The 19,245-nt window shown below is 38.3% G+C and overlaps 1 protein-coding gene across 4 annotated transcripts in view; it reads right to left on the minus strand.

The window, feature by feature from the left end:
- Nucleotides 1-4,092: 4,092 nt before the first annotated feature.
- Nucleotides 4,093-19,245, minus strand: part of mmp28.S (matrix metallopeptidase 28 S homeolog) — a 28,727-nt gene continuing 13,574 nt past the window's right edge. For 2 of the 4 annotated variants that reach the window (XM_041583035.1, XM_041583036.1), the window contains 7 exons: nt 16,004-16,070; nt 15,245-15,408; nt 8,718-8,939; nt 8,044-8,286; nt 6,790-6,930; nt 5,758-5,925; nt 4,093-4,583 (listed from right to left, as the gene is read on the minus strand). In XM_041583035.1, the coding sequence (XP_041438969.1) occupies nt 4,204-4,583; nt 5,758-5,925; nt 6,790-6,930; nt 8,044-8,286; nt 8,718-8,939; nt 15,245-15,344 (1,254 nt within the window). In that variant the 5' untranslated portion in view covers nt 15,345-15,408; nt 16,004-16,070 and the 3' untranslated portion in view covers nt 4,093-4,203. 4 annotated transcript variants of the gene reach the window in all.

A 19,245-nucleotide genomic window follows, 5' to 3' on the forward strand; every position in this document is an offset into this window, starting at 1 on the left:
CTTAATTTGGATCTGTCTGGATAATGGGCCTCCGGATAACGGATTCCATACACATTTATGTGTATGTATGTAACTTTTTATTTATACAGCACTACTTATGTACACAGTGCTGCTCAGCAGATCAGCGAATTAAAAGAACAAACAGGTGTCAATACACATAAATACAAATAAATACAAATAATATAAACAAATACAAAGTACAATTTCATTAAAAATAAGAGCTCAGTGTCAAACTGAAAAGAGGAAGGAGATCCCTACATGTTTCATGTTCACTGTTGATACAAAGCAGAAAATATGTTGGACCTGTGGTTACGGTTATAAGTTTTCAAGTTAACAAGTTTTCTGAGTAAAAAAAATTAAATCAGAGGGTGTGCACAGGTGATCACAATAAATGGGGAATTCCCCTCTCTGCAGAATAAACTCCTCCAAGACCATGCAACATGTCTATTTTAACAGCAATTGTGGAACTACTGGGGGTGGGTGCAGGGGGTGCGATTGCAACAGGGCCTGCACCCGCTGGGCCCCGCTGGATGCTTGCACTGATGGAAACCCGGTGCCAAAATTTTGCTCAGGGGGGCCCGGCTACCCGGTCTGCACCTGGGTCCCCGGGTGCTCTAGTTATGTTACTGTTTTACAGCACGTGCCTGTCCAACCATCTTCCCGATGACAGTAATCTACCAGTCACAGATGGCCCCCGTTATAAGCTAGAGAGGAAAGGCATCAGCCCACAGTATGTAGAATTGTGGCCAGCAGTGCCAGCATAAATATTCATTTAAAATAAATGGATGCCTTTTGAAAATGCAAATATTTAGACAATGAATACTGAATGTTGATAATAAGGTATGCCCTATTAAAAAGAAAAGAGACCCTACTTAAAACTTGGATAAGTCTTTATTTTTACCTTTTCAGAGATAAGAACAGAATTCCGGGTATTTATACGTTGTGCATGCCAGATTGCCAGTAATATAAAAAGCAACCCAAAAGAAAGCAAACTCTAGATCTATTGTGCACTCTTCATGATTTATTTTGTAGTTCTGCCATTACGCCAGTAGAAGCCATGACAATGTAGAGTATATGGCAACAAAACCTGTACCACTGAAAGCACAGAAGAAACCTTGCGCAATATGTTATTTACTTTGTCTCAAGTTTTTTAAACAAAGCATGACAGGGGTGGTACAGGTATAGTTACACCATACCAACACAAATGAGGAAATTAAAATTGAGAAACAGGAACATTAAGAACTGGCCACATAGTTTCTAGATTTGATAATTGATGTAAGAAAGTTGGGTCTTAGGAGTGCCAAGTAAATATTTTTGAAATATAGGATTCCTCTGTATTTTTCTGCTATGTGAAGCATTAAGTATTGCATCACATCATCATTATATGTAGTGCCTATTATTTAATCTGTTATATATTCAATGCCCATCTGTCTTAGACCACAGATTTCCAACCCTTTTAACCCATCAGCCACATTCAATTGTAAAAAAAAAAGTTGGACAGCAACAAAAAAATGCAAAATGATCCTGAGTGTGCAAATTATGGGCTGTGATTGACCATTGGTAGCCTTTATTTAGATTGGCAGCCAACAGGAGGTTCTGTTTGTCAGTAAACCTAGTGTTTATACAACCAAAACTTGCCTCCAAACCTGGAATTCAAAAAGAAGCATCTGCTTTATGGCCACTGGGAGCAACATCCAAGGGGTTGGTGAGCAACATGTTGCTTGTGAGGCACTGGTTGTGGACTAGTGATGGGCAAATCTGACCCATTTTGCTGAAAATTTGCAAAAAGTCAAAAATTAGTTGAAACGCATTGAAGTCTATGGGCGACAAAAGTTTTTTATCAAGCAACAATGTTTTTCACCCATGGGCATAATTTTTGTGGCAAAACCTGGCGTAAAATTTTGTTCATCACTATTGGGGATCACTGGTCTAGATGATGAGTGTTATTGTACAACCCAGTACTTGTTTCTCTGATGTTATAATATCAGCTCTAGACTAGCACAATAGCTACATTACAGGAGGAGCACCATTTACTGGCAGATTTGTTTTCACAGTATCCAATTAACATAAATCAGGTAACAGACATTTCAGGAAGACAGCTGGTTTGTGACTAGCCGTTCCATTGTCTGGCATGTGCTGACATTTGTTTATATATATTGCGGTTGTTTGAGCTACTTTGAATGCAGCGAACAACAAGTGGTAAGGCTGCGGCATTCATCTTAAAGGAGAAGGAAAGGTTAAGACTAAGTAAGCCGTATCAGAAAGGTCCATCTAAATATACCAGTAACCCCCCAAAGTAGTGCTGCTCTGTGTCCCCTGTCAAAAGAAACACTGCATTTCTTTCCATCTATTGTGTACACATGGACTTCTGTATTAGACTACCTGCCTTCAGCTTAAACCTCATTGCCTGGGCAAAAGCATGCTCAGTTTGCTCCTCTCCGCCCCCCCCCCTTATCTACTGTAATCTGAGCCCAGAGCAGGGAGAGACTCAGGCAGGAAGTGATGTCACACCACGTTAATACTGCAGCTCCTATCCTAAACAAACAGAGAGCTTCTAGAGCTTTTTACTCAGGTATGGTAAAACATTCTACAGAATAAATATAGTGTTATAGCCAGGGCCGGATTTACATAGTGGCCGCCCCTAGGCCCACTGCCGTTCGTCGGCTCTGTCCCCTCCAGCGGGACAGGAGCAATGGGGATTGGCGCATGGGAAATTTAGAAAATTATTGTATCTCCAGTGTATCCCAGTGTTTTTGAACCAATGTGGGTTTGGTTGGGCAGCATGCCGCCCCCCTAAAGTGGCCTAGGTGGCCTTTCCACAAATCCGGGCCTGGTTATAGCTTGCAGTATTGCAGCTAATCTATTGGCAATAAAATGCCTCCATAGCTTTCCTTCTCCTTTAAGAAAAAAGCAGGCACATACAGTAGATACCTGGACCTAGAAAGAATGTATCAAGGCAGAAGGTAAGTTTTCTTTATATTTTAGTTAAACATTTACCAAGTTCAAGCTTTGATCTTTACCATAACAAAAACTTTGTCTCATAGACAGAAATGCCTGTACTTGCCCCCCAAAGAACATTCAAGTCTCCTGTCAAGTAACAATATACGCTTACCTGTCAAGTAACAATATACGCTTAGCTAAATAAATGATGTCACATTGGTCTTGATATCTGTTCATGAAAACCATGTCATGTGTAAAAGTATAATTGAATCCCCTATCCGAATATTTGATACAGACAAAGCTTCAAATTACTGGAAGGCCATCTCCAGTGCAGTCTATTTGTCTTTTTCTCTGAACATTAACCCTAAAACTTTACCCACTAAATACAATTCAGCAGGATTTTTATTGCATATTCTATAGTTCACAGTGGGGCTCATTTATAAACTTGGTTATAAACTTGGTTATAAACTTGGTTAAACATGGTTATATTTATAAAGCTGGATTGTGTGTGCAAACAGAATTGCAATTTTTTTTGTATAGTGAATGTCCATAAATATGGCAAAAATTGTGAATTGTGAGGGGTGAGTGGATACTATTGCATTCCAGCTGTTGCTCATTACAACTCTTGCTATTGAAGTAAAGTAATGTAAAGATGTATGAGGGTAAGGCATTTGGGATGTCAATGGGATGTTTAGTGAAGAAGTGAGAACTGTTGCTTTTGAAAATATTATTAGTCCATGTGAATCTGATTCCAGCAATACAATAATGGGCTGCATAACCTAAGCAGATGGGAAGGCTAGATTGTGTTTCTGTCTCAGGCAAATATCCAAGCTGAAGACAATTTTTACATAAAAAAAATGACAAAGCAACAGTGTTATGTATTGACTATTAATGTAAGGCCAGTAGATGGCGGCTGTTACATGCTAAACTGAGATGTGTCATTTGGCTGATAATTGTTTCCCAAGCATCTGCCTCTCTATCTGTTCTTTCTCCCAAATTGTTGGTAGTTCAGCCATGCTTTCCTCCCTTGTAAAGTTTGTTTTACTCCCAGTTGCTGTAAAGGTTTTCTGTACTATTACAGGGTCCCGAATATAATAAACGGATTTTAAGAAAACCAGAGATTATGTCAAAAAGAAATACAAAACAGTATCCTTTGAAGCTGTCCAAGGTTTTATTCTTTGGTATATCTTTATGGCAATACAGGATTGAGATTCTTAGGGCTATGCAGAAAAAAATTAAGCCATTTTAACATTGAAGGACAAATCAAGTTGCATCCTTTTTGCAACCAATCCAAGACAAGTCTTCAGCCCACTTCCCAGAAGTAGTTACTTTCAGCTTGTTTTGGTCAAATAACCAGTATTTGTCACCTTTGAAAAAATAGACCGCTCCATTGTGATGGGTCAGAACACTGTGACTGTTGGCTGGCACACCTTTCCAGTCCTGCAAGCTGCGTGGGTAGTAAGGTTCCACTGTTAGAGACTCTTCATTAACCACATAATATTTAGAGCCCTTGAAGATGACCAAGTGACCAAGAGGCTGAAAGTAAAGTGCAGTGTCAGGACGATGAGGCAAACCATTCATACTACATTTTTGAGGAAAGCCTTCTTCTAACATGGAATCGTTGTACCTCCAACACCTTCCACCTGTCAAGTATTATAAACAGATATTTTATAATAAATAGCCTGTACAAAATAGTCATTATGTATTTTTTTTAAAGCGTATTTTAACAACAGACATTGTAAGAAATCAAGCATTATATGCTTAAGATGCTTAATTACTGAAGATAAACTGAGCCCCTAAATAATCATACCACTTAGATCTATTAACCATTCTCTTCTTTTACTTTACAGCGATGCATATGTCTCTGCATAACCATGAATTTTATCATCCCAGACATGAGCTTAAAATGTATTGCCCAAGCTCTCACCAACCCTTCATGTGATACTTTTTATAGGGCACATAATACAGACTAACACAGACTTCTTAAATTGTTTCAATACCATTAAAATAAATTAATTACCATGGCAGATAATCTGCCTCTTGCTCAGCTACAGCAAATGATTTTGGAGCATGCCTCTGAACAGCTGCACTGATTTTATGCAGGAGGCAGAATTATTAATTCCTGGGGAGAACAACAAAGCTTTGATTTTCTGAGAGCAGCAAATGTTTCCAGTCAGGATTTGTTTCGATAGAATTTCTTGTTTTCCACATCAGTATAAGCAAATGGCATATAGTCACATTTGGAAACATTGTGTGTGTGTGGCCACTGTATGGCATTCTTAATCTTGAGCTTAATTTTTGGGTGTACGTATAATTATCTCATGTTTAGAATTCTCAACACAATGTAAAACAACCAATTAATTCTTCCCTGGTTTGTCAGTTTATATAAGGGCTCTCCAACTGGAGGCCTGTAGTCCAAATGTGGCCCTTTAAAGTATTTTACAGCATCTTATTTGTTTTTTTATCACTGTAAAGCACCTTTTACAGACATTGATTTCCTTTACAGAAAGACCATGAAGCCTTTCATTGCTTTGAGTTGAAGTTAAACATGGCAAGGGACTGAACAGTCAGCTGAGAATGATTTCAGTTCTACTTTTGTGGACCAGAATTTGATCAGGACCCCATTTATCTCATAACAAGGTGAACAGATGAAAAGAGAGGCGTATCAGCAAGTCAACCATAATTCCAAGACCAAAAGTGGATGGAGATACAGTTGCTTCTTCCAGGACAGAATCTAATGTATAGTGCAGTTCCAAAAGAAGTAAAAATACCTTTACTGCTCTCTAGTCAGGCCCAATGTATTAAACTAAGCCTTACCTTTGAAGAAGTAGAATTTTCCATCTAAACCCGATACCACTGCAGCTTCAACATAAGAAGGGAGTTTCTTCCAGCGCTTCTGAAGAGTTTGGGGAGGTGAGATTTTACAATCCAATGAGACTGTCCAAAAGTGACGGCCTTTAAAGATGTATAACGTCTGTTTCAAATCTACATGTGAGAAAAAATTTAAAGAGTTCACTGTAGACACATATGCAAAGAGATGCTGTACCTAATAAATATCACAGAACAGTATTACAAGCAACCTGGAAAAATATTGCTCTACCAATGATGGAATCAAATATATTGCTCAGCAATGTCAGCTGAACACAGAAATGAGACAGACAAATGAGGAGGGTAACAGCAGCACAAATGTGTTTCCTATGAAACATGAGCTAAGACCTGCTTTTATGGCAATGCAACAAATATTGTTTCTCTTGGAAATGTCACCTAAATGAACTAACTAACAAAGTTTTAGCATTGTAATTACTACTGTTTGTCTGTTTAGAGGCTTCGACCTTAAAATGCCTGCTATAGACTAATAGTTATCTTTATAAGATAAAACTTAAAGGGAAACTAGACCCCCTAAACATTGCAGGTCTTGATAAAAATACATCATATTAATCATCCCCTATGTAAAACACTGTCATTTTAATCAAGCCTTTTCATGAAAAATATACTTTTTGAATAGTATGTGCTACTGAACAATATTGAAACTATAATGAAAGTTTGCAAGTTATAGAATGTCTTATTCCTAGCAACTTTGCAATTGGTCTTCATTATTTATATTTTATTGTTTTTTGATTATTCTTCTATCTCTCAAGCTTTCTGCTATTCATGTCACTTATCATGTCACTCTATATAATTGTATGCTATGCATCCAGCTGTCTGCCTGTATTAGAGATGCCTAAATTTCAAGGCTATAAAACATGCATTTCAGGCTCACAAAGCCACAGCTGTTGTGCCTGGGAAGGTCAGTTTAAAAAAAACACAGGGCCCCACATACGTTTAATATTGCAAGGCTGGATCAATTACCCCATGTGATGGCATCAAAGATGGAGTGGCAGTAGGAAAACTGTTTTATTCCTGAATCTTCATGTGATTCAGGACTCCAGTCCTGAAAAAACACAAATTGTTTTCCAGGGAGTTGCACCAGATTTCCACTAGGGGGTGCTCCTAAAATACAAACGAAAATAAAGATACTGTAGGTACAGAATAAGCTTGTTTAGATATGCTATGAGCTTACATAATGTAACATTACATTGCAACTTGTGACAAAAAATCTATAAGCACATCATCAGTAGAAGGTTAAATTAATATAATTAGAAAAATTATGTTGTCTGTCAAAGAGGAGGACAATCCCTAGAACAAAAACAGGTCTAATTCTGTTGCATTTTGATGATATTTATACATACAGTAGCATACACACACCATACACAGTATGCCATGTATACATTTGAAGTGTAACAGTTAATTTAAATAATGAATATCCCTGCTTTATATATGCTAAAATATTTTTCTCTTTTTCCCTCTGCATGTATTTCCCATGATATGAGCTAAGTCGCTTTTGATAGATATTACCAACACCCTAGTACTTTTTGATATGTAGCCTTACAAATACAGCCGGTTACTACATACAACAGCACAGTACAGGGTCTGTCTAAACACAGCTCTGCAAATTACAGGTATGGGATCCCTAATCTGAAAACCTGTTATCCAGAAAGCTCTGAATTACTGGAAAGCCATTGCCAGAGTCCAGTTTAAGCAAATAATTACAGATTTTAAAAAAATATTTCCTTTTTCTCTGTAATGATGAAATAGAACCTTGCAACAAATCCTGGCCTGGAAATCATTTTCTTTAAATGCTTTAAGGATTCAGGCTAATTCACATACAAATAATCTATGCTAACACGTGCTAGAATATGTTCTTTGCTATTTTAGCCATCCACTACCTGTCTGTCAGTTCAATACATGGACAAAAGGGGCATTTGTTCATGGCACCCCAGGACCCACCACCTTTCATACATCTGAATTAAGCAGAAATTCCAGGCTTCTCATTTTAATCAGCTTAATGAGCTGTACCTTGTTCATAAAAAAATGTTTTATTAGTATTTTCTAAAGCAACATGCAGGGGCACATGCACTGAACAGCTGTCAGGTTCACACAAGGTCTTCAGGACTAGGAAGTTGGTGCTTTAGGTGTAAAATTTGTGCTAAACAAAACAAATGTGATTTATAAAAGCAGCAGTTATAACAAAAATGCAGTTATCACATTATTCAAATACCATACCGTACAAATTTTGGATGGCCAGGACGTCATCGAAGTTCAGTACATAGTCTTTATTCAGTTTCTTGTAGTAAGGGGACATCAGGGCATTTTTGAAGGAGGAGTGCTGCAGCCCCAAAGTATGTCCAATCTCATGTGCCAGTACAACAAATAGGTTTCTGCCCTTACCATCTAATGACCAGTGTTCGGCACTGTCAAAATGGGCCTCCCCCCTTCTGGGGAAAAAAGCATGTGCCAAGGCTCCACCTGCAAAATATACCATTACAGAATGTAATGTAATGTAATGTAATATGACTAGCATGAAGGGTCTTAAGATGATATAAAATATGGAAGAGCAACTGAAAAATCTACACTGTGAACTGTCTGAACTTGTGATTTATTTAGCAAAATATTTGCGTTATGAATACCAGGGAGAAAATGTGAACTATGCTTACAAAATTTTGGTTGATTCCAAGGCAGAACTGTTGAGCCAATTTGAGCTCTAACCTCCCTCCCTTAGAAACTCAACTCTTAGGTCTGTATAGCTCATAGAAAATTTGGACCAGCATTGAGGAATAAATCATTTGTTTATATTCTAGAATCAATACACAAAAGAAAGAGAATGAATGCTTTCCTAAATATTTTTTTTGCCCACAAGGAAATACCTGAAGAAAGGCTTAGAATTAATAGTTTGGTACCTGGTCCATCAAAAGCATTCCCTGCACCATCATTGTGATCCCCTTCATAGAACGCTAAACGGATGTCTGCAGGGTCTCGCAGAGCCTCAGAGAATGTCAGAGAGGAAACGTTGCTCCACAACTGGAACGCTGCTTTCACCGCCTGCCTGACCTGATGCTTGGATAGGTACCAGGGCCAGTTGACAATCTGATAAGTTAAATGTCGTTTATACCATTTCTTATCTGTAAAATAAAGAAGACTAGTTTCATATAGTTCTGTGACATATGTCCTCTTGATTTAATAAATCTGGTCTCCTGGGTCCCCTTGGTGGTTAGGCCTGCCAACAAGTAAAATGGGGCCCAGTGAAAAAACCCACTCCCTGAAATCCCCATCCATTCTCAGCATGACTGAAAGAAATACACCCACCATGTAAAGGATTCCAACTTCTACATATCTATCTTCGTGGGTTGTATTTCCATCAAAGGACTTTAGCCTTTTGTTTTTGATTTTTAGATTAATTAATTAAGAAAGCTATTCAGGTTGGCATACTTGCACTCGGTGCACATTAATGAAAGCAACATGTCAAGGCAGCTGAAGACAAAGCCAAGAATTGTTTCTTGTCTGCCCAGACTGACTATGCCAAAAGAAGCAGGGAGATTCAGAGTACTTATCACAAGCTGACTAATAATAAACTGAACAATATTGCATTAATCCAAAGTGTATATGTAAAAGCGTTAAGGTTACTAATAATAGATTACGAAGAATTTTTATTTATGTCGTAAATAACTTGTACATTTAAACTATACACCACTGCCCTGAATTATGAACCTTCAATGGTCTAGGTTTTGCATGCAAAAACTGCGAGCAAGTACTAGTGTTTTCTGCAACTGATTGCTTTGGGTTTCTGTCTACAGAAACCTGACAAACTCTATTTGTAAGTTGGTCTATTAGTATCTGGTGCTTGTTGCTTCAGATAGGGTGATGCCATTTTACAGGCACCAATTTGATGCCAGAAAAAGAAATATTCAGGCAAACGAGTAACAGATATATATGTTCCTATTCAAACAAAATATTCAAAATTATCTTTAAAGTTTAAAATTGCTGTGATTACTTTCTTCCAACACTTTTCTGTTTTACAAACCATAACACATTACTGCAACATGCATAGCTTTCATTATATAGATAGGATCACAGCCCACTGACTGGTGTAAGCCTGGTGAAGATTATTAGTGTAGGTGAAGGTTTTGCCAGCTTTATTTCATGCAGTCCCCAAGAGAGTTTTGGCCAACTTAAAGTTGGGCCTGAATTACTGGGTTAAAGTATTTCTCTAGCAGTTCAGTAACTGTCCTGGGGTGTCAGGGTTCCCTAGGTCATAAGAAGGGAAGCCACCACATGTTCTGTCTCTTTGGGGGAGGTGGTATGCTGATGAGCCTGGGACAAAGGTATGTCCCAGTAAGTGAAGTAAGTGTTAGAACAGTAGTCCACCAAACTTTGTTTTCATCTGTGAGCAACAGGTGAGCCCTAACACAGTTAGGTGGCAACACAAGCCTGAAATGTTCCAGTGGGGGTACCAAATATGGGCTGTGATTGGCTATTTGGTAGTCCCTGGACTGGCAGCCTACAGAAGGCTCTGTTTGGCAGTGCACCTGGTTTTTATTCAACCAAAACTTGCCTGCAAGCACTAAGCACCTGCTTTTAGGCCACTGAGATCAACATCCAAAAGGTTGGTGAGCAAAATGTTGGTCCCAAGCCACTGGTTGGGAACCACTGCTTTAGAACATTTTACAATAATTCACTCTAGGCAGTAACGTAACTTGATGAGGGTGGGCCCTGTTGCGGGCCGCGCAGACGGGCCCGCCCCCACCCTTGTCTGCGTGATTTTTCTCTGCCGCTGCAGCCGACTCCAGCCGGCTGCAGCGCGCACGATCTTCCGGGGGGCCCTGCGGGGGTGCGGGCCCTGGACCATTTGCACCCCCTGCTCCCCCGGTAGTTACGCCCCTGACTCTAGGAGTGAGAGGCAGGATCAGGGTAGTTAGTAGAGAAGCCAGCAAGTAGGCCAGTAAGGGTTACCTTGCAGTGTCAATGCCATCAGTATAGGGACCTGGTTAGGTTCAGGAATAGGAGATTTTTGGAGTAAGGGACCACTGCGAGCTTTGCCTAGCACTGGAGATTGCTTCACCAAATCAGTGAGTGCTAACTCTGGATGTTGTGAAAACTAAGCTGAAATAGTAAGAGGAACATCTGAAAGAATAAAGTGTTTGAAGTATCACTGGCACCCAAATTATATGAGAGATCAAATTCTTTGTGAGAATTTAGTGTGATTAACATGCAGGCCCACCTAGAGGAACGCGTTGCATGTAACCCTGGTAGTTACAGGGTGTAGCCACTGGCAGGAACAAGTTTGGGATACCCTGTTTTTTTAAAACGTGTTACATGAGGCAGAATAGCCAGGCTTTTCTTCGTCTTAATCATCAAACTTACAATATGATTTTGTTAGAAACCATGGGGATGGGAAGACATTTAAGCACCAGTTGAAACATGAGACACTTTCTATATAAGAAACTTCTGAGTTAGTGTGTGAAATATGACATATTTTGTACTGAGAGAATGATCTCATCACATCACACTCATGTCAAAGCAAGCTCAGATACATCGTTTTGACGCCCACCAACTGGGAATCAGCCAGATTTCCAGGGAAGAAGAGGCAGAACATTGTTTAGAGAAGCAGTTACCGAGTTGCAAAACTATTGCCTTTGTGAATGCCACTAGCTTGGCAGAGAAAATGTGTTGGAAATTGGCAACATTTATCAAAGTCAATCATTTAGCCTGGCCATGAATAAACAATTTCTAAAATCAGTATACCGGTACTTGACTTGTTTCCCTAACACATTATTTAGTAATGGTGGAAAGAGAAGAAGCTTCTATTTTTTCAACGTGTACATTCAGATAAACCACAAAGAAAACGGCGTAATGCATCAAAGGATGTACGGAGTGAGAAAAGCTGAGATATATTACACCTACTGTTTACACATGTAACATTACATGTTTCAATACATCTCCCTATGATTATTACATTACATTCAGTCTTTGATACTCATCTGTGGAATAAACATGAGCACTTGCAGCATCTTAGTTAATGATTATGGCCAGGGGTGATTTTGGGGCTCCTGTCCCCTGAGGCAATAGCCCAGATGCGCCCCCCCCTCCACTCTTAAAAATCAGCGTTGTAGCGGGTCAAAGGGGGGCCGCATTGCTAGTGCATTGAGTATAATATCGCTCTCAGCACTAGAAGAGCCAAATTTCTGGGTTAAGACACGGAAATTCGGCTCTTAATCAGCCCTGATTATGACACAATAACACCTGGAATCTGCTGAAAGGCCTTAAATAAGAATCTTTGCATTTTTTGTGTGTTTGTAAACCTTGGTCTGTGACTCTCCTAGTTTAAACAATGGCTATAAAGGATTTGACTAGGTAGATTTGCATGTTAAGTAAACAGTTGATAGAAAGCTAATATCCAGCGTGCTGACCTTTGACCTTAGAATATTTTAAAATATTTGCTATTCATCATGTTAAAATGTCAAAACTCAAAAGAAAAGAATAATACTGCTTATGGACATTAGCATAATCGTTTATGATTGATTCTTTAAATCGTCTGTACTTAAACAACAGTAAACTTTTGTCAAAAAGTAATTATTTGCTGTATCTTTTTGAGTGTCATTTATATTGCCTGCATGGCTAATTAGCAATTCATTTAGATTCATGCTGCAGACTGAACTAATTTATGTACAGACATGTATCGTGCAGCTAAATGAATTGCTAATTAGCCCTGCAGGCTGTGTATTCCATATTTGTTCGGTTTTAAAGGGGTGAGGTGGCAACCCTAAATATAGTAGCCTATCTAGGTATCTAGCCTAATTTGGGATGCATATTATATATATATATATATTCCTTGAAAAAGATCCCTATTGGGATCGAAACGTTGGAATAAGATACCATGTCACAATAAAAGATTGTTGATTTTTCACCAAAAGGGAGTGCTGGTCTGGAAAATTTTGCTATATATATATATATATATATATAAAAATATTTATAAAGCTAGTTGCACATGACACAGCACTGTACAGTACAAAAATACATTAATAGAAATAAAGGATAATTACAAAAATATAGTTACATTCATGTTCAAGTACTCAGTATTATAGACAAGAGGAAGGAGATCTCTGTCCTGTAGAGCTTACAATCTAAGTGGGAAGGTGAATCTAAGGGGGTAGGTGACTTACAGATGCACATAGGGGGGCAATAATTGCTGTTGTTTTCAGTGGTTACACTGTCCCTTAAGCAACAGGACTCAGTCAATGTTATGTGAGTGTTTCAAGAAGTAATCTTTGAGTTTATTTCTGAAGAGATTGAGGGAGGATTCTCTCCAGAGGAATTTACGGATTGCATTCCAAATGTAAGGAGTATCAAGTCAGAAAGGTTTAAGGCAGAAAACAGCAGTGCTAGTAGAGGGTGGTGTGACCAGGCAGTGAGTCTAAGAGGAATGCCAGGAATATATGGAGACACATGAGATATATTGAGGTAAAGAGAAATGAAGGGCCTTGATATCCATGTGAAGAAGCTTATAAGTTATTCTTTGTTTTATGCAAAGTCTCTTGGATGAGAGAAGGAGATTTCTGGCAGCAGTGTTTAATATAAATTGTATTGGGGAGAGATAGGAGTTAGGGAGGCCAGTTAGTGTCCAGTTGCTGTCAGGGACTTTGTGTCAATGAGGTAAGTTGACAATGGCAGATTGAAAGCTTGTTTTAAGGGGATCCGCAGGCTAACCAACCTTTAACAGCAAGGCTGGGGTTTCAGGTATTTTATGGCCAAAATAAATACAGTTTTAGAACATCAATGTGAATTATTGTGAAAAAAAGAACAAAAACGAATTTCCTTCTATATAACTAGAACATAATAATAAACATTATAAAGTATATGGTGGGGTGGAACTACAATTTGTACGTAGAAGTAAAAGTGGCAGAGGTCATCCCTCTAGCCACAAAAGGTCATTTATACATTCGCCTTTATGTTCATGAAACATTTTTTGGTGGTATTTCAAGTTGTCATATAACCTACAGCAGGAAACATGTTTCCTTAAGATGTCACTTTCTACCTTGGGCTCCTCGGGCCATCAGCTCAGGTCTTAGTTTATCCTCTCTTTCGGCATAAGGTTCATAACCTTAGTTAATCTTCATTTGCTTGTAAGGCTATGGGAAAACTGGGTCGCACAAAGATTTAATATTTCATACTACCCACTGATGTAGGTTACTTAGTAGGTCAGGGTTCTTTGACAGAACTTGATAAAGATAAAGAAAATTGGACAACAAGTTTGTTCTCTTATGTTAATCCTTTATACTTGCTTTGTGTACAATATGAAAATGTCAGAATGAGTTTATTACAGTGTCTGTAACAAAAATGACAACTCTAATAAAAATATATATATTAAAAAAAAAAAGTCAATTTCTATTTTCAGGATTTGGTAAACACTGCATTGCATACATTATATTAAGTAGAGTCTAAACTGATTATTTTTCTAGGAATAACCAGTAAAAAGTTTTGGAATCATTTATCAAGGTAAATTGGCACTAACACAGGTACAAAAAATTGCACAATCTACCATATCCCCCCCCCCTCTTCCAAGATTTTAGCATTACTGCACAATCTGCAAATTGCCACCAAAGAAGTTTCCATTGCTAGACACAGTTGATGCTAAAATACATTATAATGCATTATGGACATTATCGTTATCTGTACAGTGTTTCAACAAACAGATGTGTCTGTACCAGAATGCATATTTTCTGTATATTTATAAGGGCAGATGGCCTGTGTGCATCCTAAGCCAAAATAACTTATGTCTAAACTAGTGTAGAAACTTAAACCAGTGTACTATAGCTAACCCAAGACATCAATAAAGGTGAAATCTCAAGCACAGACCCTCATTGAATCTCAAAGATAGACCAAAGATATGCATTGCTGAGCAAAATGACACAAATGTGTTTGGACCCTTTAGGTTAATGCTACTAAACTAATATTAATGAATGAAAAAAACACTCATTACATGAAACAGAAGGTTCAAGAGGAAGCTCCTGAAACTCCAAAGAACAAAGTTTCCAAGCAAAAGGGTCAGGTCTGTGATACGCTTCTTTTACTGTATATGGTATTCCACAGTCCAGTAACGCACAGCAACCGACCATTATGAGACCAATACAAGATAAGGGATAATTGGTCACTTTTAGAACACTCCCTGTCTTGGTGCCTTTATATTGATAGTTAATTATTGCTATAAAACTTGATACTGAACAGCAATGCACATTACTTTTTAGCTGTGATTCCAATTAAACCGCACTTACTATCTTTGCACAATTTGCACTTGGGTGCACGTCATGGAGTCTGTACACCAAGACTTCACCAAAATACACAAATTTTCATCCACTCCAATTTAATAAAACTGTCTTTAATGTTTACAGGACAGCAACTCCACTCTTTGTCAAGCATACTTTTCACTTACTTTTGGATGTATAACGTTTCCTGCGTTGCTGACCATGATGGTGACTTTTGACCAGTTCTAGTGATTCAATATCCTTCATTCCACATCGAGGTTGTACCATCTGTTGTACTGTTATGGTGTCCAGCTGTCCACTGACTGGCAGGTGAGACAGCCATTGAAACTCTCTGTAATACAACATTGTGATGGTATTAATACAACCAGGCAACTTAACAAAACAATAAACAAATACCATAAAACAAACAGATACAGAATTTTCGAATGAAAAAAATTCAAATTGCGAGCTATTTTTTGATCGAATGCACTATTTCTTCGATTGGAACGATTCGAATTCTGCTGAATATGGACCTATTCGATTGAAAACGGACCTATTCGACCCAAAAAAAACTTCAACTTAATTACGGTTGGTCTTTTTGAGTTCGAATTTTGAAGTTTTCAAAATTGATGCCCCTAAGAGTTTGCAGTTTGTCTCACACAGTGCTTTGCATAAATTAGTGTGGCAACCATATATGTGATACGCAAATAGCTTTAACTGCTAGACTACCATAGTTTCAGATGCCATATATTCTATTCTATTCTGCATTCATTGTGAGGGAATGAGAAAAATTCCAAGTGCCACCTGAGTTTACCAAGGTAGCAAAAAGCTGACTCTCCTAAATTTAAAAGACAAATTTCCATGGTGCCAAGGTTATATTTTTCTTGTTGTTTCTCATGTATCTGATGGATGATTTCCCATCTTCTATTAATATGTTACTGACTCACATGATGGTTTATGCTTTAACAAGTACTCTTCTTTCTTCCCAGAATCATGTCTGGATTTTAATCCTTTCTGAAAGAAATTAACAAGTGAGTTGTCAGTGGGGCATGAACTGAGATCACTGAACAGCTTGCCAGACAACCAGAAAGAGTAGGTTTAGGTTCTGGAATACTTGCCTTACCGTGAATTATCATGTCCTATTTGCCTATAAATTATAATGGTGTTTTCTAACTCAAAGCAGTAATATACTTATTAAAAAGAAATACTAAGGGGCATATATATCACAGGTCGAAGTGAAAATTCAAATTTAAAAATTCGATTTTCAAGCTATTTTTAGTGTATGACGATTCGAATATCGAAATTTATCATGTACTGCCTCTTTAAAACTTTGACTTCGACTATTCACTATCTAAAACCTGCTGAATTTCTGTTTTAGCCTATGGGGGACCTCCTAGTTATTTGATGGACTTTGAAAAATAAAAGTTTTTTGTGGCAAATACTTTGTTTCGAATTCGTTTGAATGCGGTAAAAACTTAGTTTCAAATGATTTTAATAAATTTAAATTGGACTTTTTTTATTTGAATTTTGAGTTGATGGGAGTTTAAAAAAACTCCCATCACCTCAAAATCCGAACCTTGATAAATCTGCCCCTAAATCATGAAATCATTTTAATTCAGAAAGCATTTTTTCATGACCTAATGCATGGATTGGCAACTTAGCTCTGAGTCTGACCCCCCAGCTTGAACTAGGGATAGACACATGCCTCTACTGCCTTCTATGTGGCCCCTTACGTATCACTCATCCAGTGTCTCAGTGGTAAGAATGGTTTGGTGGGCAGTGGGTCTAGTACAAAGGCAGCAGAGAGTGTAGAGAGTTTAGAGACTTGTTGTTGGAGAGCAGGTCAGTCGGGGGGAATGGGGGTGTTGCTGAGTTGGGATGTACTTTGAGCAGGCATCTGTACTTTCTGGCCTGGATCTGTCTGACCCCCCTTAGGGCCCAAAGCAATTTATGGGGCTTTATGCTGCAGACAGAATAGTGAGATTGGGGTAAACGTTTATTCTCTGTTATGATATATGGTATATAACATGAAATCCAAAAGCTTAAAACATAAAGTCTAACAGTGAATGACACATTCTCCGCTTCCGTTTTATTGCCAGCATTGTATTTGTTTTGCTTAGACAGCGTATAAAACAGTATTCTGTTATGTGCCACACACATGTAAAATCACAGTGGTCTTGGGATGCAGGGCTTTAAAAGATTTCACTGGCAATACTGGACACATTTACACCAGCTTAGTGGTTATCTTTATTTAACAGGGCCACATACAAGGAAAACAAAACTGAACTGATCCAATTCAGATCACTACATGAGTGTCTGCATGGTGCGTGAGTTTCTGTGGAGATGTCCACATATTTACAGGGACCTAGAATTAAATTAAAATTTGGAAACACATTGAACATGAGAGCAAAAAAAAGCAAATAAAAAAATGACCCCACCCCCATTGGCATACTTTCCCCCCTTGTCTCATTTATTTTAAAACTTAAGATGCATTTCACCAGCTGTTTGTCTGTCAGACCATAATATTCATGTATTCAGAGCAAAATCACTTTTCATGTAAAATATGCTTACAAGGTGCATACTGAATTCTGGAGGCCATTCTGACCTTGTCGACACATTTTTTACATTACATTACGTCTGGAATCTGCTGAGATTACTTATGTATATGCTGTGGGTCACTGTGCCATTTAATAATTTGGGAAATACAGTATATGTTTTAAAGTACTGAAATTCATGTTTTTTTAAAGATTACCATCTAGCTATGAGTCTTTCAGTGTCTTCTTTTAATAAATGAGGAGTTTGGCCATGCACACCTATCTATTTATCATCTATCACTCATATGTATCTGTTTTATACAGTGGTGTGAAAAACTATTTGCCCCCTTCCTGATTTCTTATTCTTTTGCATGTTTGTCACACTTAAATGTTTCTGCTCATCAAAAACCGTTAACTATTAGTCAAACATAACATAATTGAACACAAAATGCAGTTTTTAAATGAAGGTTTACGTTATTAAGGGAGCAAAAAAACTCCAAATCTACATGGGCCTGTGTGAAAAAGTGATTGCCTTGTTAAAAAATAACTTAACTGTGGTTTATCACACCTGAGTTCAATTTCAAAGGTTATAAAGCCATTTCTAAAGCTTTGGGACTCCAGCGAACCACAGTGAGAGCCATTATCCACAAATGGCAAAAACATGGAACAGTGGTGAACCTTCCCAGGAGTGGCCGGCCGACCAAAATTACCCCAAGAGCGCAGAGACAACTCATCCGAGAGGCCACAAAAGACCCCAGGACAACATCTAAAGAACTGCAGGCCTCACTTGCCTCAATTAAGGTCAGTGTTCACGACTCCACCATAAGAAAGAGACTGGGCAAAAACGGCCTGCATAGCAGATTTCCAAGGCGCAAACCACTTTTAAGCAAAAAGAACATTAAGGCTCATCTTAATTTTGCTAAAAAACGTCTCAATGATTGCCAAGACTTTTGGGAAAATACCTTGTGGACCGACGAGACAAAAGTTGAACTTTTTGGAAGGTGCGCGTCCCGTTACATTTGGCGTAAAAGTAACACAGCATTTCAGAAAAAGAACATCATAGCAACAGTAAAATATGGTGGTGGTAGTGTGATGGTCTGGGGTTGTTTTGCTGCTTCAGGACCTGGAAGACTTGCTGTGATAGATGGAACCATGAATTCTACTGTCTACCAAAAAATCCTGAAGGAGAATGTCCGGCCATCTGTTCGTCAACTCAAGCTGAAGCGATCTTGGGTGCTGCAGCAGGACAATGACCCAAAACACACCAGCAAATCCACCTCTGAATGGCTGAAGAAAAACAAAATGAAGACTTTGGAGTGGCCTAGTCAAAGTCCTGACCTGAATCCTATTGAGATGTTGTGGCATGACCTTAAAAAGGCGGGTCATGCTAGAAAACCATCAAATAAAGCGGAATTACAACAATTCTGCAAAGATGAGTGGGCCAAAATTCCTCCAGAGCGCTGTAAAAGACTAGTTGCAAGTTATCGCAAACGCTTGATTGCAGTTATTGCTGCTTAGGGTGGCCCAACCAGTTATTAGGTTCAGGGGGCAATTACTTTTTCACACAGGTTTGGATTTCTTTTCTCCCTAAATAATAAAAACCCTCATTTAAAAACTGCATTTTGTGTTTACTTGTGTTATCTTTGACTAATAGT

This window comes from Xenopus laevis, chromosome 2S (genome assembly GCF_017654675.1).
Source record: "Xenopus laevis strain J_2021 chromosome 2S, Xenopus_laevis_v10.1, whole genome shotgun sequence".
Classification (NCBI taxonomy): domain Eukaryota; kingdom Metazoa; phylum Chordata; class Amphibia; order Anura; family Pipidae; genus Xenopus; species Xenopus laevis.